The sequence below is a fragment of the Lepisma saccharinum genome, chromosome 16 (assembly GCF_977018435.1).
Source record: "Lepisma saccharinum chromosome 16, izLepSacc3.1, whole genome shotgun sequence".
Taxonomy (NCBI): Eukaryota; Metazoa; Arthropoda; class Insecta; order Zygentoma; family Lepismatidae; genus Lepisma; species Lepisma saccharinum.
The window spans coordinates 10655239-10678147 of NC_139244.1; the positions used below are offsets into that span (position 1 = coordinate 10655239).

General features: G+C 38.4%; 2 protein-coding genes across 3 annotated transcripts; both read right to left on the minus strand.

The window, feature by feature from the left end:
• Window positions 1–451: 451 nt before the first annotated feature.
• On the minus strand, window positions 452–10094 carry LOC145999888 (NPC intracellular cholesterol transporter 2-like). The gene is made up of 4 exons (XM_083137159.1): window positions 9969–10094; window positions 2739–2843; window positions 1443–1621; window positions 452–599 (listed from the first exon to the last, which is right to left on the minus strand). Exons 1-4 carry the CDS (start codon window positions 10030–10032, stop codon window positions 510–512), a joined length of 438 nt encoding a protein of 145 aa, XP_082993285.1. The 5' UTR covers window positions 10033–10094; the 3' UTR covers window positions 452–509.
• Window positions 10095–11578: 1484 nt separating this feature from the next.
• Window positions 11579–21965, minus strand: LOC145999889 (NPC intracellular cholesterol transporter 2 homolog a-like). Of its 2 annotated transcripts, none has more exons than XM_083137161.1 (4): window positions 21867–21965; window positions 15457–15564; window positions 14192–14370; window positions 11579–11782 (listed from the first exon to the last, which is right to left on the minus strand). In XM_083137161.1, exons 1-4 carry the CDS (start codon window positions 21934–21936, stop codon window positions 11693–11695), a joined length of 447 nt encoding a protein of 148 aa, XP_082993287.1. In that variant the 5' UTR covers window positions 21937–21965; the 3' UTR covers window positions 11579–11692. The 2 variants fall into 2 exon arrangements, with proteins under 2 accessions (XP_082993287.1, XP_082993288.1); XM_083137162.1 differs by lacking the exon at window positions 21867–21965 and adding an exon at window positions 21617–21824.
• Window positions 21966–22909: the final 944 nt, after the last annotated feature.

Sequence of the window (22909 nt, forward strand, 5' to 3'; positions counted from 1 at the left end):
TTTTTATTTGTTTGGCAGTGTGAGTAATGGAAACATTAATTTATTGAACTTTTTTTTTGTAGCTTCGTTTGAAAGTCCGATGGGAACTTCTAGATCAAAATCATCAGAGACTACTCTGCACAGAAGTGCCTGTGAAAGTGATATAATAGTGATAAGAAAAATGTAAAAACATATTAATAAAATAGTAAAACAATTGGACAATTGTGCAAATTATATTGCATGAACTTAAAAGAGTTTGGCTCAAAGATAGAAGTTTGTTATTTAACCAATAAAACGATAAAATTATTCTTGGATATTTTAACTAGCTTTGAACAAAATAAAAATTCTATGATATGTTTCTTGGATGTAAAAACTTAGGCTAATCTTGAGAAAATTAAGAAATGCATAATCACGAAAAACGATTTTAAACTTTACACATACTGAATTAGTTATCGGAAGCATTATTGAGAAATATAATTACACCAAGAGCTTTATTAAGCTTGTAAATAACACATTTTATATGTTGTTCACTATGTTGAAAGCAATTGAATAGGAATTTCAAAGCACACAATCACGTTCCTCTTGTTGTCCACAAGGAGCCATTGAACATTCAGATCCATCTGGAAAATGCAAATAAACACATTTTTAATTTGAACACCTGCCGTTATAAATTACAATGTATTTCTGTTGGATATGGTCGCATTATTGTCACATTTGGTTAATCACACGATGGGGATGAGTGATGATATGACGAAATTCGACCACTTGACGTCCTCGGCCGCCGAGCAGGCATATTAAAATTAGTAATTACAAAAATGTCATTATGGTATATTTAATGGAAACGTGTATAATTATTACATAGTTATCTTCAAAATTCAGTATTTGCTATTGTTGAGATACACGGTTTTACATACGATACAGGCGTTACATTTTGAAATAAATTGCAGGTATTAATAATCATGAACTTTGGAAACAATAGCTCACCCAAGTATGTACAGTGATGCACACTTCTGGGTTGTAATGATTCCATTGAAAGTTAATATGATTGTTACAACCAACAAGTGTCCGTGACTGTACAAGTTATAAACATTTTACATCGTCAAAAAGGAAGACGTATAAATATCACAAACCAATTTGTTTTAAATCCACTTCTATGCATGTAAAAGCAAATCGAATCCTGAGCATAAAGGTTAAAGAGGGAAGCATAAGACTGAAACTTTCCTCAGTCTGGAATCGAACACGGAACTTCAGAAACCAATAAAAACAAAGAGATGAACGAGGAATGTATAATTAGATTTGATATATGAAACAAGTATGCACATAAATATAAATTTAACTTAAATTACTATCAACGTGAAAAATTCATACACAATTAAATTCGTGGATAGCAATATCCTCGGATCGGAAATTAAGAATTCAAATCTGTAAGACAAAATTACGGATTTAACGCCACTATCACTTACCAGTGGATACTGTGGAAGAATCGGAAGTGTCTCTTTGTAAGTGGCTTTGTCCCCCGGAGCCAAAGGGCACTTCCCTGTAATCAGCTTGTCGCACACGTTTTGAGCAACTCCAACAAAAGGAACCAGAAAATCGGAAAACTTCGCTATCACCCTTGGTGTGATCCATTCAATGTCTTTCTCTGGAAATTAGAGTAGTATCATCTTAAAGTATCATTAGAGTGTTTAATGGTAATTGTAGCTATTATTAAGAATTACGTTCGTACAGGGTGACCATGAAATAAATTCCTGACTGTGTTATAGCCGAGTAAGAACATGTAAGACTCTCAATTTGTCATGGTACGAATAAACGAATTCCATGTCGTAGTGTGTATATATAGTGTAAGTTTGTGACTGTTTATGACATTCCAGAGTTTGGGTATTTTATTTACGAACATTTTAGGAGTGGTAACACTGATTCTCGTTTTTGAGCTTCCATGCTCAAGGACAGTAGCGGCGATTTGGTGCTAAAAATAGGAGGGGGCAAGGACATTTTACTTTCTCTTAGTAGACAAGCAAGACTTAGCAAGAGGCCATAGTGGGGGCAAAACGTGGAGGGCAACTGCTTCCCTCGCCCGCCACTGCTTAAAGAGCACCCGGTTTAGTAAAAACTGTTAACCACTGAAGCTCATGATCAAGTACTGTTTTCATCTATTTATTTATTAAACGAAATACGACATGTAGGCTATATACGAATGTACGGTATTTATTACAAGTACAATATTAGTTAGCATTGCAATCCACAACAATGATATTCGAAAACCGCAGTTTTTTAATGAAATTTTTACATACTGATCTAACATAATCCACTCCCTGACTAATGTAAGTGCATCGCAACTTATACATAACTAGTGTATGGTCCAGTGGTTGCGATTGGGTAACTGGGGGGGGGGGAAGGACAGTTTACTTTCCCTTGGTAGATAAGGTTTAGCATAGTGCGGGAACAAAAGTGGCAAAAAGTGGGGGCAACTGCCCCCCACGCCTCCCTAATCGCCGCAACTGAGTGTACCCAAATCTATTGTGTGAGTGCCAGTACTGAAAGTTCCGTACCAGTTATTTTTGTGTTCACAATATGTAGCTAAGGTTGATATTCTCGTTCATAAGGTTACATTTTGTCATGATGTTGTGTCTTTTAGTTGTTGCTTAGCATACTGATCTCCCAACATTTAACCAGTTACTATAAAACCATTGAACCACTTACAGGCAAATCTCACAATACATTTTATTTCAATATTGCATGAAATATAATATTTCGCTTACGTGCAATAAATGAAATCTCCACGCTGACATCTTTTCCTCTAAAAAATCTACATGGCGGGAGTTCACAACCGCTCACGCTCAGCTGCAATGGCGGTGTCGAATTATCTGCAAGATTTTGTTATCACTTTTAAACACGTGTTGCTATCAAAACATACATATGAATTTCTTTCTCACAAAAGCATAGTTACCAGTTACTCATGATTGTGACAGCAGGAGCCTGTGAAATTTCCAACAGAGAACAGTAAGTTTCATATCTTGAACATAGGTGGCAGCTGTGTTCAAGATCTACTTTTTATCAACAATAGTGGTACTTGTGATAAAATAATGATTATACTTGCAGAGGGAATTGCACGTAATATAGTAATACTTTCTCCCTGTACAAAAATGTCTTCTATCTTTAGAAACATTTCATTTTTTCGGTAAGAATTAACAATATAGAGAAAGTCAGTAATTCACTTCCAACTTCTTATACTCACTTCTTATGCACTTCTGGTGACGAATCTGAAGTTACGATATGGGGGTCGCGTGTTAAAATTGTACATTTACGTGTAGAAGTTGTAAAATAACGTTGTTATTTACCGCGATAATTCTCCATATGGCGTGTTCCGTAGTGATGAAACATTGTTCGTCGGTTACGTGCTACAAAACTAGGAATTGCTTTTGAAAGTGATCATTGGCCCACAAATCATTCACGGATAACCATTTCAGGTAAGGTTAGGTTAGGTTAGGTTTAGTTAGGTTAGGCAAGCATAGTTATAATATTTCGTTCGTAAAACTACGCATATACTCCACCGCTCATTTCAGGAAACATGGCATGTTCCTTGAAACATTGTTCGTCGGTTACGTGCTACAAAACTAGGAATTCCTTATTGAAAGTGATCATTGACACACAAACCATTCACGGAAGGTTAGGTTAGGTTCAATTAGGTTAGGCAAGTATAGTTATAACATTTCGTTCGTAAAACTTATAACATTTCGTTCGTAAAACTACGCATATACACCTATATAAAAAAAATTAAATTGGCTTTTTTTTCAAATTTCCAGACGTGACCCCTGTTTTTTTTACAACAGATTTGTGATTAGGAGGCCCAAATTAGTTAGTATACCGAAAATTAACAAAATTGGAGACTTTCTCTATATTGTCAATTAGCTCCATTTTTCTTAGGATAATTCAACATGGTACATTCTTTCAATTGATGTGTATAAATATATTAACAGATTGGATAATGAATTCAGTTATAATAAAAATGGTAACGTAAGTACTCTCAGAAATGTTATAAACACTGCTTCATTCTCTTGCCGTTTGCCCATATGAAAACGATAAGCATTGAACTGGTATGTTCCTTCACACAGGGGTGATGAAGATTAGTAGCCCAGTCAAGTTTGCTGCCCCTTTTTGACACTTTTTGACCATGAAAATAGGCGGCTGGGTAAAATTGCGCTGGTGCCACATGTGGGAACAGCAAAGCGAGACAAAAATCGCTGGTTCCTGCGCACTGTGTGGCAACGTCAACCGGGCTGTGGTGCCTAGTTTTGGGTGACCAGTTTTTCTGAAAACGAAAAGCAGGGCATCCATGGAAAGGGTTGAGGAGGGCCTTTGGATAAAATTGGATTGCTTTGGTGCTTTAAGTCCACTTTATGCACAGTAAGGCTAATCGGGACTGAACCTACAGTTTAAAGTGGGATCCGAACCAGTATGTGCCTCCAGTATGTGCCTCGAACCCGGGACTCCTTGATTACAAGGCAACGACGCCTTTGGATAGAAAAAAATCGTGCTACCTTCATGTCTACTTGCATATTACAGCTTTCTTTAATGTGTTTTCTTCTCTTATATAGGGTGGTCTTTCATTAAGAGTGATATTTTTTAAAATTTGAAAAAAAATAATAAACCAATCAACGTATCGAAGTAAATTGTGCTTTATTTTGAAGCATAGACATTGCAGTTACGTTCTGAACAAAATATCGTTCAAATGTCCACCACGGCTTTGAACACACTGACGCACACGATGGCTCCAATTGTTAATCACTCTGTCCAACATCAGTGGCGTTATGTCTGCGATAGCCTGACGAATGTTCGCCTCCAAATGTTCCAAAGTTCGTGGCTTGTCAGCATATACCTGGGCTTTGGTGTAGCGCCAAAGAAAAAAAATCCATGGGTGTTAAATCACACGACCGTGGCGGCCAATTCACACATCCACGTCTTGAGATGATCCGGTCGCCAAACTTCTCCCTCAGCAAATCGAGCGTAGCATCAGCTGTGTGGCACGTAGCGCTATCCTGCTGGAACCACATGTTTTCAATATCTATGGTCTCAAGTTCTGGCCACAGTAATTCGCGTAACATGGATCTGTAGCGGTTGCCATTGACGGTAACGGTTCTTCTCCCATCATCTCGAAAGAAAAAAGGTCCAATGACGCCGCCACGCCATAAACCGCACCACACAGTGAGTTTTTCTGAATGCAATGGCACCTCATGGATCACTTGTGGGTTCCTCTCGCTCCAATAACGACAATTTTACGTATTGACGAATCCACTAAGACAACAATGCGCCTCGTCTGAGATTATTTTTCCACTGAAATCAGGATCAGTGGAGCCATCGTGTGCGTCAGTGTGTTCAAAGCCGTGGTGGACATTTGAACGATATTTTGTTCAGAACATAACAGCAATGTCTAAGCTTCAAAATAAAGCATAATTTACTTTGATACGTTGAGTGGTTTATTTTTTATTTTTTTTCCAATTTTAAAAAGTATCACTCTTAATGAAAGACCCTTTACATTTTCCTTTTATTCTCCGCCTTTCGTTCCTCTTTTGGCATTACTTTTTCATTTTACAGATTAGCCTTTCTATGTCTCTCGCTCTTTATGTTCTTTTTCTTTATTATTCTTAGTTTCTCCCCTCCCCTCCCCCCTCTCTCTCACTTTCTTCCATGTCTTAGAGATTTTTGGATGCACTGTTGATATTATTATTTATTGTTATAAATAAACTAACACTCATTATTATTTCTTTTCATATTCATATTCATGCTGAAAAAATTCCCCGATCCCGTAAAAGATCAACACATTGTGAAACAACATTAAAATATTATTAATCAATACTCAATCTCCTTCCCTATCTGTAGTATATTCCTCCATAATCACTTCATCAATATATCAAACCATTTTTAATTCTTTGAAGTGCCCCTGCATATACTTTTAGTCATCACTTGAACCTCGCACATCATATCATGTATGAACAAATCGAATGCAATATCTGTTTCTAAGTAGTAAGTATAAACTTGAGAGTAGGTCTAATGCCACGAGCGAAGCGAGGATGAATATACACTGGCTGACAAAAAAAGTGAAGCACCCAGAAGGAGTGGTCGAAGATTGCCCCATTTCGGTATACATGCATACCATTGATGTGTGAGTAAATGATTAGATGTACAAGGATCTGTAATGTGTAGAACGCCCACCAGAGGGCATTTGTGACGTCACCTCCTGTTGCTGATAAGGGGGGACCAGTCACCTGCTTTGAGTCAGACAGTGTAGCACGAAGTTCAGAGAGGGAAACGAAACACCGGCGATGCCTCGAAGACGCATTAGACAGCCGATCCAGCAATTGACAGCATTTGACAGAGGCCGCATTGTGGGACTGCATGAGGCAGGTTGCTCGTATCGGGCAATTTCCAGGCATGTGGGCCATTCAGATGTCACAGTGGCCCGATGTTGGAATCAATGGGTACAGGAGGGCACCCATGCACGTCGTGCAGGTTCAGGTCGACCATGAAACACCACCCCGAGGGAGGACCGTCATATGGCGCTCCAAGCAGTGCGGGATCCCACAACTTCGGCACCCGTCATCCAAGAACATGTACTGGACACTCTACAACATCCTGTGAGTTCCCGCACAGTGTCTTGACGACTCGCATCCGCCGGATTCGGGTCCTACCGCCCCATGCGCCGGTTGCCGTTGACACCACAACACCGATGCCTGCCGTTGGTGTGGTGCAGTGCTCGGGAGGCATGGACAGAGGACGAATGGCATTGCATCATGTTCAGTGATGAGTCCCACTTCTCCATGACCTCCGATGACCATCGTGTGCAGGTGTGGTGGCGTCGAGGGCAGAGGTCCTGCCTACATTGTGGAGAGACACACAGATGTGACTCCTGGCATCATGGTGTGGGGAGCCATTGGATATGCGTTCAGGTCACCTCTAATAGTCCTTTGGCAGACTTTGACAGCACAGCAATATGTCACAGACATTCTGCGTCCACACATCCTACCCCTTATGGCACAGCACCCTGGGACAGTGTTCCAACAAGATAATGCACGCCCACACACAGCCCATGTGTCTATGGACTGCCTAGAGCATGTTGAGGTCCTCCCGTGGCCAGCACGATCCCCGGACCTCTCCATCATTGAACATGTGTGGGATGACATTGGACGGGGACTCCGTCCTAGTGCCAACCTGCGGGATCTGGAGGGACAGCTGCAACACGCGTGGACGAACGTGCCTTAGGAGAGAATCCAAAGGCTGTTTGACACTAGTCCGAACCGCATAAGGGCGTGCATTGTGGCCAGAGGGGGTGCAACACCCTACTGACCTTGAGCCACCATTCCACCTGTAACTGCCAACGGCCTTGACTCTTGCATCCTATATTGTAATCAGTTCAATAAAGGTACATGGACCTTCAGCATATGTAGTTTCATTCACGTCCAACCACTCCTTCTGGGTGCTTAACTTTTTTTGTCAGCCAGTGTATTTAGATGTATGACTATTTCTTTGCGTGCATGATATTGTATAAACATATGAACGTGTGTGTGTGTGTGTGTACATGTATGTATGCCACCAATTTATAGAAAAGTTTCTGTATTTATGAAAGTGAGGACTTTATTGAGGTAAACAATTTGCAAGACATTTCGCAGGACACGGTTGAAAAAAGGACATATTTGGTTTCTTGGGGTGTCGTCGCAGACAGCAGGACTTAAAAAAAAGGAACTCTCCGGCGATAATCAGGACGTCTGGTAATCCTAGCGTAGTTCGAGCGTCAGACTAGCCTCTCTCCGGGGTACTTTTTGTCATCCCTGACCTTTCGAGCAAATACTGCCAGTTTGTATCACGTGGATTACAAATACAAGCTCTACAACGAGATCTTTCATTAGGGTTACAAAACATACTCCTTTTAAGAGTATTATACTCTTTTAGAGGTTCATATACTCTATACTCTTTTCAATTTGCACAAATCCCCAAATATACTCTTTTCCTTGCAATTTAATTTCATTCATTATTTTACGCGTAAAAATGCGTTAAAATCCACAGAAAGAAAAGAAACAATGATGGGTAAGTGGAGGTCAGTGTACAAAGATTTAGTACAGACTGGGTCAATTTTAAAAGTGATTGTGCCTCTTATAAAATTCTTGTTTACTTTGCCTGGTACAAATGTTGATTGTGTGTTATTAAAACTTATTGGCGAGAGGAAAAAGTACACTCCTTGTGTGAACACTCGAACAAGTAATGAAAGTGAAATTCAATGTGGACATGACCTGCGAAGAGTTTGGACTGGCAATAAAGGACGACTTAAACATACTCAAGAAAGCAAAATCATCCCAGAAGTATGGATAATAACCATTGGTGAGTTAGTATTTGTAATTAGCTAATTACATTAGACCCATAAGTAATTTGAATCTCTAGAGTGTAGGCCTATTTTATAGGGGCTATAAAAGAAGCAATAACAAATAGTCACCCTTATTTTCGTTTTCTTTTTATGGCTTGTGCATGCGCACCTTCAACCTATAGACTATACTCTTTTTGGTCAACAAATATCTGGTCTCCCTACTTTCATTCTCTTAAACCTCCGAACGCACGGGGTTGTGTTCCGACGTGACAACAGCGCGAACTTCTGCCACCCGCCTAATTTTATAGCCGTGCGTTTAGGTATAATGCAGATGCATCCTATTGTCTGGATGGTAAAGAAATTGTGTCAACGAAATAGACGTTGCACGTAAGAATGTCGGCGTTCAAGTTCAGAAGATTCAACAAATATCTGTCTGCTGCTTTGATTCGTTAAGTACGTACCACGTGACCATACACCACACTGTACGTCGCTCCAGAACTGAGTGCAAATGGTGTAGGCACCAAATACACCACGTGACACCAAATCAACAAAGTAGATTCGGTCGGTATTGCACTTTGTAACCATCTACACACATCAGAGCAACGAACTAGACAGTCCTAAAGTATATAGTATTTAATGTGTGTGTTATTAATTTATATCATATTTCTTCACCCATGTATGTGAAAATGTAGAGATAAACTTACATGGATTGCCATGATTTAAACCAAATATCTCAAGTTCCATTAAAGCAGCACGTTTTACATGACCTAATTTAGATCGTGTTACTAATTTCCTTTAACAACTCGTAGTCAATCGGTCTTTTTTATAATAATGTGTTACAACATATTACACTTCGAATAAAAGTATAACCTAATCATTATTGTGCAATAATATATTTCATTAATATTTTAGAACACTTGTTCTCGACATTAGCATAGATTATGATTGCGCAATCGTTATTTCAAATATTAAACGTGTAATGTAATGAGGTATGGTAATAAATAATACAAAACAAGAATGAAGCAATGACTTTCTTCCTAAAACTATTAATTGTTGGTTAATTTATTTAGTAAGTGAAAAATTCATTGAATTTCTCCTGTTCAACGCCTGAAATCTTGCTTTGACAATGAAAGATTTTTAAAAAAAAACAACAGGGAAATGGATTTAAAACATTCATGCACTTCTGCTAACACGTCAACGAAAAGTGATGATAAATTAATCTTCACTGTGAAGTTGGGACTAGTGGGATCCATGAGTATTACCGTGAAAATTGTCCATCATGTTCGTGCACTTTATTTGACCCAATAAGGGCTTCAAGAATTAAAAGAAAATTGAAAACAAGGTGTTGACAACTTCTGCAACAGCATACATAAAAATCCATGGCTTAAAAACACATAGGATGTAAGAGAAAAATGAATGAAAATAGTCATGGACAATTTGCACGGTAATACTCATGGATCCCACTGTACACATATTCTAGATTTTGCATCGGTAGTGCCTAACAAAAAGAGACAGAGACCATAGAGTAACAAAATAGGCGAGAAAGAGATCCAACATGGACGAAACTGCCAAGAATCGTCTTGTATCGATACCACGTCTATGTCTAACCAAAATAGTTCAATTTCAAGAAACTTACAGCACTTGTTGAAACTAGTTGCCGAAGCAGTGCAAATAAGAGCTGCTGCCAAGAACTTGAACATCTCTGATCCTACTTTTGAACAGTTCCTTTACCGACCTCACAATAGTCATGTTTTGTTTCATCTCTTAGCAATCAGAATCTGCAATTCCACATTCCAATTCAAAACTAGGCATCACAACATAACGGTTGCAAAACGGACAGTGCCATTGTACACGGCTTTATTGGTGTTGTAAACGAGAATACCAAGTTCGAGACAACGTGTAATTTCAAAGTTAAAAAATGCTTCTGCACTGAACTTGCAATGATTGGAACAATACCAGCATGTATTGTGCAAACATACTAGAACTGATTTCGCAGACAGTGTTCATATTCGAGCAGAGAAGCAACCCGTACTTATCTTTCGGTCATTAAATCGGATTTCTTATGTAAATATACTTTTCTTTGTCTGTTTCTCATACTGTATATATGATCCTACTATGGAAATGTTTGTCGAGTGCGTTAATGAAACGATAATAATTTCAGCAACTTCCAGTGAAAATAAAACATTCTGGATTTACTGTACAATTGCAACTTTAAATAATTTTATAGTCTTTGTGGATGAATTTTGGCGATGTTTTCAATAATAATAGTTTGCAAAATATCTGCTGCCATGTTTATTTACAGCTTAATGATGATGACTAGGACTAGGATTTTTATGACCTAAAAATCACCAAAATATGCAAAATAAAATATGCTCTTATGACCTAAAATTTTACAAAATATGCACTATAATTTAATAAATATGCCCTTATAGCTGGACTGTTTCAGACATCAATATCTAAATGCTGAGTTATTTTCACATATGTACTATTTTTAGTTTACTTTATTTGGCCTGAGTTGCAATACACAATTAATACTTTCTCTAAATTTTCATATAGAAATTAAAAAGATTTTGCTACAGTGCAAAAAAAGAAAAACTAGAGTAAAAATAAGAGTAAGAACGAATCCACTTCGAAAATGACTGGATATTTTTTTTAAAAAATGGAAAAATATGCTGAATATGACCGAAAATTCATCAAAATATGCTCTATTACGTAGAAATGACCAAATATTAAAGCACTTTAATTTAATTAGTTTCTTCATAATATGAATTTCTACATGTTTAGGGAACAAAAATATGCTAAGTCATGAAAATCCTAACCCTAATGATGACACAATTTACGGTTTCACATGATACAAAAAATTTGCTATTTTTGCCTTTAAAAATTATTGAATTTTAAATCAAGATAAATTTAGCCCTAAGTGTGTTTATAGTTTACATATCACATTTCCTTTCGTACGAACTTCACTACATCAGTACAAGTATTTTGTTTCCTTTATATCCCTTTCTTAGATCCTAATAAACAACATTCAATGATTGCGAGAATAATATACTTTCCCCTAATGTGATTCTGATATATACACATTTCTTACGTGCATTATTCTATAAATGACTTCGTTAAAGTGATATAAATCAGTCATTTAAATCAACCTCATTTAAATCAAACCACTTTGCTACAAACATACTACATGCATACACTCAGGAGAGCGTCGAAATGAAGCCAATAAAACAATAAGATATTTGTGTAATTAGTTTATTGAAGAAAATGAACTGCTTCCGCGTTTCAGTACTTTTCTTTCTTGTTGAATTCCCTTTCGTATAGTCACAAACGCATCAGGGTTGCCAGACATGTAAATCAGTTTTAGGGATCCACCACTTCGGCAGGTACTTTGAAACAGACAGCTCTATACTCATCAGACGTCAAAAGTGTCCACTGAATAGTGAGTTTCAGCTGTGAAAGAAACAAAAAATTGTAGTTTTTTTTTTTTAATGAGCTTAATTTCGAATAGACTGCTTTGCATTTGTATTTATTCTATAACTTAAATAAAGTAAATTTTTGAGTTAATCAATTTGAAACCACTTTACCGTGCATAGCCTCCCACAAAAGAATGCTACTGGAGCTTCTTCAGTCAGTGTTGCAAGGTTCTACAATACAGAATTTTATTGTTGGTAGCAACAATATCTCCCCTCAAAATATTTTTATCACTTTTCCTCAAGTTAATTATGTAGAAATCTTAAGTATTATAATACAAGATAGATAGGAAGTCTTGATATAGTAGATGAAAATAGCACAAAAATGTTTCTTGTATCATTAATTATTTTTTAGTACTGAAGTTCTTTTTAATACTCGTAGACCATCCTAGATTGCATTATTTCTTCTGCACGTGTGTGAAATTAGCATTGTTTAAGATTTCGAGGAAATTAGAAAGATGCATTATTATTATTAAAGGTACTTCACCGATGTAGGTAGTGGTCCACATATTATCAACCTTGGATATAGTGAAGATGTAGTGCGTTACGGTATCCTTTATCCTCCAAGCTAGCCAACATGTAGCCGTTGCTGAGAGGTAACTCGGAGTCGATTTATGTAGGGACATTATGGAGAAAATTCCCACCTGAGTATATCTATACGGGAAATCAAACAGGCAGTGGCGTAGCGTTATAGTACGCCCGTACGTCCGGCGTTCCCAGATTTAAAATTTCAAAAATGCTTAAATGCTGTGATTATAAAGTAAAACGTGACTAATTTCATATATGTTTGACCTTCATGGCATTATAATGGCTATTTTTCGCGATCCGCTTGCAACGCTCCACTTTCAACACTCGTTCTAGCATCTCTTTTCAATGCCTTTCCCGGCCGGACGCCGAGCAAGTTCGGCGTACAGGACTCCTATATTCCTTGCTGCCTTTATCGAGGGAAAGCTTCCATTTCTACAGCACGCGCGTAAATGGGCTCTCTTACGCCGGCGTACGAGAGGTCTACCGTGATTGGTTCATGTGACCCTTCCTGCCTTCAGAAGCAGACGACAGCGGCAGAATTCCTACCCGGTTCTTCGCTCTTCGCGCTCGCGCTCATGCTCATGCTCACGCGCTCATGAAACTAAAAGATCAACACAGTTTTTGTCAAATAAGTTGGTGAAGTCCTCGTGATAGAAATTCAGCCTGTGGCTGCTCTACCACTTAACCCGCAAAAATATTATTTTTTTATTGTATTTTTTCGTTATTATCTAACTACTTAATATTGTGTGAATGGAAATGTTTAGCATTCATTTGAAAACTCTTAACATCGAATGGTCTCTGGAGAAAATTATTTTAAAATGTTTATCAGCATTCTCAAGATGTAATAAACAGTGGTCTGAATTACTAATCGGCACTGTTACGTCAGTAGAGTGTACGATATTTGGATCATCCACTCTGCTTTTCACAGTGTGCCAAGACGACAGAGGTCCCTGGTTCGAATCCCGGCGTGAGCACGGGTGTTCTTTGTCAGTGTCCCTTCATCAATATCATCACTCATATTCATATTCGCAATTAACCAAAAGTGATAGAAAAGCGAAGTAAAATAAACCAAATCAATCAGTAGTTGGATCGCCCACAACAATGACGTCTACTGTTGTGCAGAGGCGCTTGTGATTCAGGTAGGTTTTTAATGACTTGCGTCATGCAGAAAGATACAAAAAAAGGTATAGAACACCAGAGTTCAAAACATCTGTGGCATAGTGAGGCATCTAATTTTCTAGCTAAAACATGCAATGATGATGTTTCGTGGCGACTAATACCATAAGTAAATTATTAAGCAAGAAAGGGCCGACTCTTCCTTCGGACTTGGCGTTCCCACCCGAAATGTCCATGCTACGCCACTGCAAACAGGGGTCCCCCTTCCTTCCAGAAAATACCATAAATATCCCATAAAGATATGCACAGATGTTTTAATTTCTGCTGTACCACTTTTTTTCTCTCTAATTCGGATTTCAAGGTTGTATGTGAACACCATTTCTTTGATTGCATTATAGCTGCCTTTGGGAAAACCGACTTGAGTTTTTTTTTACTTTTAAGTCCACTTGTTATGTACATGAGAAACACATGTAAGAAGTTATCAAAGAGTCTTAGACGTGTGATGACAGGTGACATGGTAATCTGTTATGTGCGACCAGCGCAGAATTGGATGGGTTTGGAACTTGCGATTATATGGGTAAAGTGAAAAAGAACCTTTCACCTTAGCTGGCAACACTAGAAAGCCGAAATGTTGTCAACAGAAGCAGGCCGTAGCACCACGAGTGTGGCCATATCATTATCTTAACATGATTGCCCATGTGTCAATAAACCCTTAAGAAGTACTTACATTATATTAACCATTTACCTTTGGATAAACTGCCAGAATTGGCAACACTGCTTTATAAGTTGCCGATTCGCCAGCGTACAGAGGGCACTCTCCTGAGACAAGACTCTTGCATGCGTCTGGTTCTGCACCAGGGAAATTCACTTCAAGTCCTCCGTACAGAGCTATGATTTCAGGCGTCAGATCGTATACATCTTGCTCTGAAAAAGTGAATAATACAGAGTGATTCACAATTCACTAGCCCAAAATATTTTCATCGTCAATGTCATCGACAGACTTTTTTTTATTGTATAGCCTAATTCGTTCAAAGGAGTTTCTATGCCCGAAATTATAAGGCTATGTGTGAGAAACATCAAATTAGAGCGATCTATTTTTCCCCGCACGCATCCAAATGGATGACGTGACCGTTTGTGGATGGGCCTTCATCAATTTCATCCAATCACCGTCTCATCATCGCTATTTAGCCAAACAATGCGCAAAAGTAATAAGGTTTCTTGTTTAATTTTCGTGTAAGTCCACTTTATGCAGAAATAGGCTAATCAGGACTGGATTTGCAGTTTATAGTGGAATCCGAATTACTATTTGCCTCCACCGGGTATAGAACACAGGATTCCTTGATTACAAGGCAACAATTGATTGATTCGGTGTGTTTTACTTAGCTTTCCTGCCACTTTTGATGATGGGAATGAGTGATCATAGGATGAAATTGATGAAGGGACACTCACAAAGAACGGTGAGGCCAGGATTCGAACCCGAGACCCCTGGCATCGTAGCGCAATGTGACAACCACTACGCTACGGAGGCCGGCTTACAAGGCGACGACGTTAACAAAGTAATGCAATATCACCGTTCGAAAATATATACACAGTATATATTAAAGTAACCCGTATTATATACAGGGTGAACATAGTTTTACTATTTCTTTTGGGCTAACCTTAGCTCGATTTGAAAATAACGAGAAGTCCGAAAAACGGTCACAAGTTTGTATACCTACGTTTGCACTATGTTTGAGGTGAAATAACATAAAGATATATTAGAAACAAACTTGCAGCATACATGAAAATATGCTGAAAAATGAATGAAACCACACATTGAAAATTCGCCCATGAAAGGTCATGGAAAATCGAGGAAAATTTTAAGAAATTTGTACCCAAATGTAGGAAACCAAAGAAAAATCAGAACAAATTGTTTTGAAATTTCAATTAAATGATTTTTTATGGGGCAGCTGTATAAGTTCACATTAATGTAAAGTATGACGAATTTTGTTAGGTCTCCCAAGTACTTACCAAGTGCGAAATCGAACTCCACTGTTCCATTTGTACCCCTTATAAGCTTACAGGGTGTCTTGTCGCAGTTTTCGATACGTAGCGCTGTTGGCGGTGGTACGGCGTCATCTGGAAAACAAGGAAATGAGGTTGCCGAGAGTTTGATATCATACTTTATCAGAAGCGAGAGCGGTTCAAAAGGTAACCAGACTGGACTTTTTCTGTATTCACTGGCCCGCGTTTCTCTCTCTCCCTCTCTCCATTCTTCAGGAAGATAGAGAGAGGAAGGAGAGCAAAGAGAAACGAGAGAGAATAATATAAACTGAGAAAATGTGAAATTAAAAGGAATTGATAGCATGATATCTCTCCCCGATAAGGGAAAATATATACATAGAGGGCTAAAAACAGAGAAATAGGAGAAGAGAGGGGAAAAATAAAAGGAAAGAGGAATAGAAAGCCAGACAGACACAGAGAGAGAGAGATGCGCTAATGTGAGCTAAAACAAGCTGGGTTTCATGTGACGTCAGGTTTCGCACAGCTGCCATGTTTGCGGCCAATTTCATTTGTCGTTTGCAAGAACATAGCATTCGTTACATCTGCACCAACTGCACGTTAGTTTTAAACCACGAATGTCTGCGTTAATATCTACCGCCCGGCCGCTTGAATTCCGTATGAACTGGTCTCAATCATGGCTGCACGAAGCCACGATGCAACAGTTTGTGGCGTGGGTAAAACACGCTTATTGAAGGGCGAGCAGAAAGCAGTAGAGCCAACCTAAAGACAATTGCAGCAAAAATGCGGATAAATTGAATGACTTGATATTTCGTTTCAAGTGCAAATGCAGTCCTTAGTGACTAAAGTGGGACCACAAGCAAAGAACCCTGTGCAGATCCGCGACTCCCGTGCACCGTTCTCCCGCGAGGAGGGGAGGGGGAGAGTGGATCATGCTTCCTTATGGCCCGAGCGGAAGGGAAAGCTCCGCGGGGACTTTTCGTCCAAGTTTTTTTTTCCTTGAGCATGTGCTGCTTTCGTTACATGTGTATACGCGATGAAATTACGTTTTTTCCAGAGCTTATTCGGATTTTTAGGTTCTAAAATGTGTGCTTTTAGGTTCCTAAAATAAGCTCTAAAAATTCTAAAATAGGTTCGAATAACCCTAAAATAGGCTCTAAAAATTCTAAAATAGGTTCGAATAACCCTAAAATAGGCTCTAAAAACTCTAAAATAGGTTCGATTAACCCTAAAATAGGCTCTAAAAATTCTAAAATAGGTTCGAATAACCCTAAAATAGGCTCTAAAAATTCTAAAATAGGTTCGAATAACTATAAAATAGGCTCTAAAAATTCTAAAATAGGTTCGATTAACCCTAAAATAGGCTCTAAAAATTCTAAAATAGGTTCGAATAACCCTAAAATATGCTCTAAAAATTCTAAAATAGGTTCGAATAACCCTAAAATATGCTCTAAAAATTCTAAAATAGGTTCGAATAACCCTAAAATAGGCTCTAAAAATTCTAAAATAGGTTCGAATAACCCTAAAATAGGCTCTGAAAATTCTAAAATAGGTTCGAATAACCATAAAATAGGCTCTAAAAATTCTAAAATAGGTTCGAATAACCCTAAAATAGGCTCTAAAATTCTAAAATAGGTTCGAATAACCCTAAAATAGGCTCTAAAAATTCTAAAATAGGTTCCAATAACCCTAAAATAGGCTCTAAAAATTCTAAAATAGGTTCGAATAACCCTAAAATAGGCTCTAAAAATTCTAAAATAGGTTCGAATAACCCTAAAATAGGCTCTAAAAATTCTAAAATAGGTCCTAAAAATCTTAAGTTAGGCTCGAAAAATCCTGAATTAGGTTAAAAAGACAACATACAATAGTTCAAAATTTCTGAATACTGCTGATAAGGTAGTCACTGGCAATGAAAATGGGACATCTATATCCTAAAATACGCACTATCTTGCATAACGTTATGTGTGTTGCCTAACCCTACGGGGATGGCAGAACTTGCCATTGGAAATTTGCTATTAAAATCCACTCTTCGCCGTATAGTTAGGCAACAATATTTTTATGTTATCCACAGTCAAACTCCGCAATTTTGTCTGTCAGGATCATGTTATAAGCTGAAAATAATATTTCAACAAGACATAGTCAGTGGTGCAGACTTCAATGCTGAAATGTTAGTTTGCAAGGCGTGAATGCCACAAAGCACCGAAGTGACGCGAAAGTGAGCAAGACCACACAGATCAGACCACTTTGGATTGTAGGTAGCAGTGGCACCAGACATCTTGCTTTGTTTAGAGCTTTGAAAAATCACCATGGACTTGGAGGAAATGAAATCGACAGAGAGTACGTTTCTAACACGTTTGTCATTGAATGTTCTCTTGAGCAAACAAAGCAAATGCCTCTGTGTGTCATAAAAATTCTGTAAAACCTAAAAAAATAGAAAAACCTAAAAAAAAGGTCCGATTTAGGCATATAAACAAACAGGTTCTAACAAGCAAAAAAGGTTTTTTTAGGCCCTATAAAACTTCATCAGTTGTTGCATTTTTAACGAAACGCTGACATAACTTATTATTTCTTACATACCTGTAAAGGAAAAAATAGGTTAAAAACGTAAAATCCGAGGTCTGCTTATAAGATAGAAACAATGCGAGAGACAAATATGTTTTTAAGAAAATATGTTTGTCTTCAAGTTTCCCATGCGCTGTGAAAGTAGGCAACGCAACCGAATGTTTTGATGGTTTTAATTGCTGACGCTTTAGGAGGGGGAGAAAAGTGCAATTACTGTAATTTCTATTTTTGCTGTTTCTGAAGGCCTTCCGCCAAGAAAACACCTTCTCTCCCTCTCTCTTTTTATCTCCCATTTTATGTCTCTCTCTCTCTCAATTCATTAATGTATTTTTATCTCTCTTCCATTTTCTCTCTCCCCCTCTTTCTCTGTTTGTTTCTTTCTATTAGAGTGAGATTATTTCCGTAACAGCTCTCTGTGCGACGCCAAGGGTCCCGGGTTCGAATCCCGGTCGGGCTTCGTTGTTTGTGAATGTCCATTCATCAATTTCATCATTTCATCACTCATCCCCATCTTCGCAAATTAGCCCAGAGGCACAAAACGCGAAGTAAAATAAACTAAATCAATCAATCAAACCGTAACAGCTCTCGCCGTTCTGCGCTTGCACCTTGGGAGCGAGTCATAAATCCCGACGCCTCCAATCAAGAAGTGAACCGCTGACGTCATCTCTACTCTGCGCCTATAGCTAACTCTATTGCTCACGCTGTACATTGCTCGTAGGCTCGCTGGCTAGACTCGCGCAGTCAGCTGGAGATGTTCCGAATGCACGCGGACTCTACAATTCTTTCTCCCTCTATCTTTCATTCTCTTTTTTTCCTTTCTACATCTCTTTCCATTTTCCTCTAGCTCTCTTCTTTCTACCTCTTTTATAATTTCTCTCTCTCTTTCGTTCTTCCTATCTACATTTCTCTACTTTCATCAGTCGAAATCGAAGATGAATTTTCAACACTATACATTTTGGAGAAGAAAACACAAAACGTTCGTGGAAGAACACAGTTCAGTTAAGAAAAGTTAAAAAGAGCTACTAATTCTGTAAAAAACTGCACAATGACAAAAAAAAGTGCAAAACGCTGCTTAATATTTCTAAACGAACGGAAGCGGATTATTATCATGTCTATAACTTGACAAGTTTAAAAACAAGACGCTGCAAATAGCTGTTGCGCAGCTCACACCAAATTTCCCCACTCCACTTTTCGGAGCGACGTTGCTTCGCAGTGTTGCGACCTGGAGGGAGGGAAATGGTCTGAGGAATTTCAACGAAATTTGTATTCGCTTTTTCCTGGGCTGTTTTCTACCTGTCGGAGTACAGAACTGCCAACGACTCCTTTTCGTTATTTTAAAACTTGAACTCCCCGATGGCGCAGTGGTAGGTAGCATCGTCGCCTTGTAATCAAGGGATCCCGGGTTCGATTCCAGGTGGAGGCACATAGTGGTTCGGATCCCACTTCAAACTGTACGTCCAGTATCGATTAGCCTTACTGTGCATAAAGTGGACTTACAAAACAACAAATCAATCCAATCCAATTCTTTTGAAACTTGAGAAACAATCCATTTAGATACCTCCGTGGCGGCGCTTGTGGACTCGACAACATTATACTTAAGTTTATGTAACTCCTTTTGATTTCGCAAATATGTTGCAACATTGTAAACAATTTTTCTAGCCTGTCCTCTAAGAAGCTTTCCAGAGCAGATTGTGGATTTCGTTGGAATCCGGCATGATTTGATTTTTGCATTTCAAAAAATATACAGCCAAGAGTAAAGAGCAAGAACATTTCAGTGCTTTAAAAAAGAACACAGGCAAGCGTGTTATCAGATTGCCTGCTCGTAGTGATTGTTGTACGATAAACAAAATAACCCCCACCCCACTCGGCTTTAAAGAAAAACCAGGCCACTGCTCGATGTCGCATTCAGAAAATGAAGTCATTCGCCCAGAAATTTCTCTTCATTATAAATCTTAACGCCCGTGCGTAATACTACAGTTTACGATCCGCGCACCGCACGCATTTTCAAAAATCGGATTAAATCAAATGAACCACTGATAAACTGATATGAGCCGGCACCGTCAATCCACACAGTAAAAATAGTTTGTCATATTTGTTTTAGCTTATTTTTGCTGAGTTGGCACCACTCGTACTCTCAAAGCCAGACCCAGTACGTAGAAGAGTGGTGGGGAGGATGACGTAATAGGAAGTGCTCCGCAGCGATCTGCGCATATCGGGACTTAACTTGTCAGGCTATAGTATGATCTTCAAGGTGTTGAGAAAAAGATTACCTTTTCCTCAACGTACATCCGCTTATCATCACGCAATATGTGATTAAAAGGACTTTGCACTTTGCAGTTGTTACTCTGAAAAAATTATTCCTACGTCCCTTAACATTCCTTTTCAAAGGGTGCATTTTTAAAGTTACAAATGTTCAACTCTTCCCACCCAAATAAAGTGGCTGCAATTTCGCATATAATTGGTGCCAGTAATAATCGGGATTTTCCTTTGCATGTTGTTTAATCATAGTTTGGGAAAAAGTGTGTTAAAGTAATTACTAATAAGAAAAATGAGGTGTCGTGAAAGATCACGAGTTCACTTCTACAACAATTTCTCAAAGCACGCCTACCTTGAGAATGAGACACGTGCGCATGGAGAGATACAGTATGACCAAGATAAGAATGTCCCTGTGGCGCTGTAGTCGAATTTTCAACCGTAAGGGATCGTGAGCGATGTAATTAACTGCTTGCGTTGTTAACTTGTTCCTGCGTTGCCAAATTGTGCAGCACTGTATACAGGGGAAGCGAGAGAGGAAAACAAATGTTTGTGCACTTTAGTTCGCGAATTGTGTGCTCAGAAGTAATGAAAGTAAACGCATTTGAGCGAAGAGAAAGAGAACAAAGCAAAGTATGATCGTATTCCCGTTTCACCTTTTCCCATTCCGCCTAATGGATCAGTATAAAATAATGTGATTCATGTCAGAACCGCCATTTTAGACGAAACGGGATTCATGTTTCCTCTATTTCTCATTACACCTAATTTAAGCTGAAAAGATAAATATCTCAAATGAGAGAAATTTGGGGAAAGCTGTATCACACAGTCTCTGTATTACACTACCATAACGTAAAGACAAACATATTTGAAACACATCCTTAATATGAGCAGAAATTGAAGATGAACATGACCTTCATTTGTACCCAGAAAGTAATGCATTTACAAAATAACACAGCGCTAATACGCCAGAAGTCACGAGTTCGAATCTCGGCTTGGTATGGGTGTTTCTTGTGACTGCCCCTTTAACAGTTTCATCATATCATCACTCATTATATTCTTCCTAAGCCAAAAGTGACAGAAAATCCAAGTAAAATAAACCAAATCAATCACTCGCACAACAAATTGATACATTACAGTAATAATAGCCCATATCCATAGGTAAGGTTTAGTCAATTTTGTTAATAGTTTACTCATTCGCTTTAGTATGTATGTATTTAAATAATTGTTTCTGTATATTGTGTTCTGCCCGAACCCCAGACATGCGTTTGATAATTGACTTGTACTAAAACAAACACAAATTATAGGTACATGCTTAATAAATTAATTAGGCCCTTGCACACAAACCTATACTTACCGAACATATTAACGGTATAGCAAATTTCCCTCACTTTAAATATTTCTCGTTCAACTTGATCAGGCCAAACGGGAATTATTGTTTCTGTACCTTCTTTCCACTTCTCTTCCAAACAAGGAGGCCTGGCTGCAGTGTTGCCAGTAACATAATGATTCTCGGTAGTTTCACCTACCCGTTGTCATCCTAAATTATACATCAAATGTCAAATTTTATGTTACCGAGACGGGAGTTCTTCGTTCCATAAACTTACCACACGTTAGAAAATCCGTGCTCGACACAAGCACTACAAGAGCAGCTAATATCAAATATTTTGCGAGCATTGCGGCGAAGAGTGGACAACAGAATTGAACACTATGACTAATGTTTTCCGTCAGATACGCTTCTTATATGCGCAGATAATCTATCGACATGGGCAGAACAATGTACGAGAATCAAAGCTCAACAGCCAATGTAGGTGATAAGCAGTCTCTCTTCTCAACAGACGTTCACATTTTTTCCACTGTTGTCTCCATTGTTGCCAGTTGCACAACAGGATAGATCTGGTAGTTTTGACCTAAAATCGAGTTTCGGGAAAATGAGACAGGCGAGTGAAAATTATGAGTGGTCTTCTCGCTCTATAATCTAGAAGCTTCGTGCTTCTAGATCACGTGTTTGTAGCAGGGACGTATTTCAGGAAGCAATCCGGGGGATTCTCTACACACTCCAGATGCATTTAACGTTTAAGCAGTCATTTTCTCACACATTCCCAAATTTGTTTTGCAACACAGCCCTTAATGTTTATTAAAAAGTCTAATTTATGGACATTTTGGCACTAAATATATATTTACACCCCGCTTGAAACTACCGTACTTCTCCCTAGATGGTGAATGGAACCCTGCGACCTACACATTTATCACTGCGCTGCTCCTATTTTTATCACTATTTTAAATATTTTCAAAACTCTATGTTGGCTACATTGTCAGAGAGATACAAAAACCCGAAAACCTGAATTTTGTATCCTGTATACATGCAACCAAATGACACAGATTAACCACACTTGCACCTGGCGTGGGCAAGAATGTTTCTTTGTGAGTATATATTCATCTAGTCATAATTCACCCTCATAGTCGCGACAAGCCTAAAAAGGCAGAAAATCGACGTAAAATTAAGAAAAATACAAAGATTCAGGGTTGCCACTGGTATATATATATTTTCCGTCGGAAAACCACAATCATTTTAGTAGTGAAGCAAGTCTTGAAGCTTTCCTGGCGACGAATCATGAATAAATTATCTCGGGCTATTCCAGAATATTTA

Excerpts from the sequence above, each read along its gene's own strand:
- LOC145999888 (XM_083137159.1), bottom strand. The coding sequence starts at position 10,032 with ATGTTCAAGTTCTTGGCAGCAGCTCTTATTTGCACTGCTTCGGCAACT. Across the intron at positions 1,622-2,738 it reads GGAGATTTCATTTATTGCAC|AGAAAGACATTGAATGGATC; the intron begins GTAAGCGAAATA and ends TCTAATTTCCAG. Across the intron at positions 600-1,442 it reads TTCTTCCACAGTATCCACTG|ATGGATCTGAATGTTCAATG; the intron begins GTAAGTGATAGT and ends TGCATTTTCCAG.
- LOC145999889 (XM_083137161.1), bottom strand. The coding sequence starts at position 21,936 with ATGCTCGCAAAATATTTGATATTAGCTGCTCTTGTAGTGCTTGTGTCG. Across the intron at positions 15,565-21,866 it reads CACGGATTTTCTAACGTGTG|ATGACGCCGTACCACCGCCA; the intron begins GTAAGTTTATGG and ends CTTGTTTTCCAG. Across the intron at positions 14,371-15,456 it reads GGAGTTCGATTTCGCACTTG|AGCAAGATGTATACGATCTG; the intron begins GTAAGTACTTGG and ends TCACTTTTTCAG.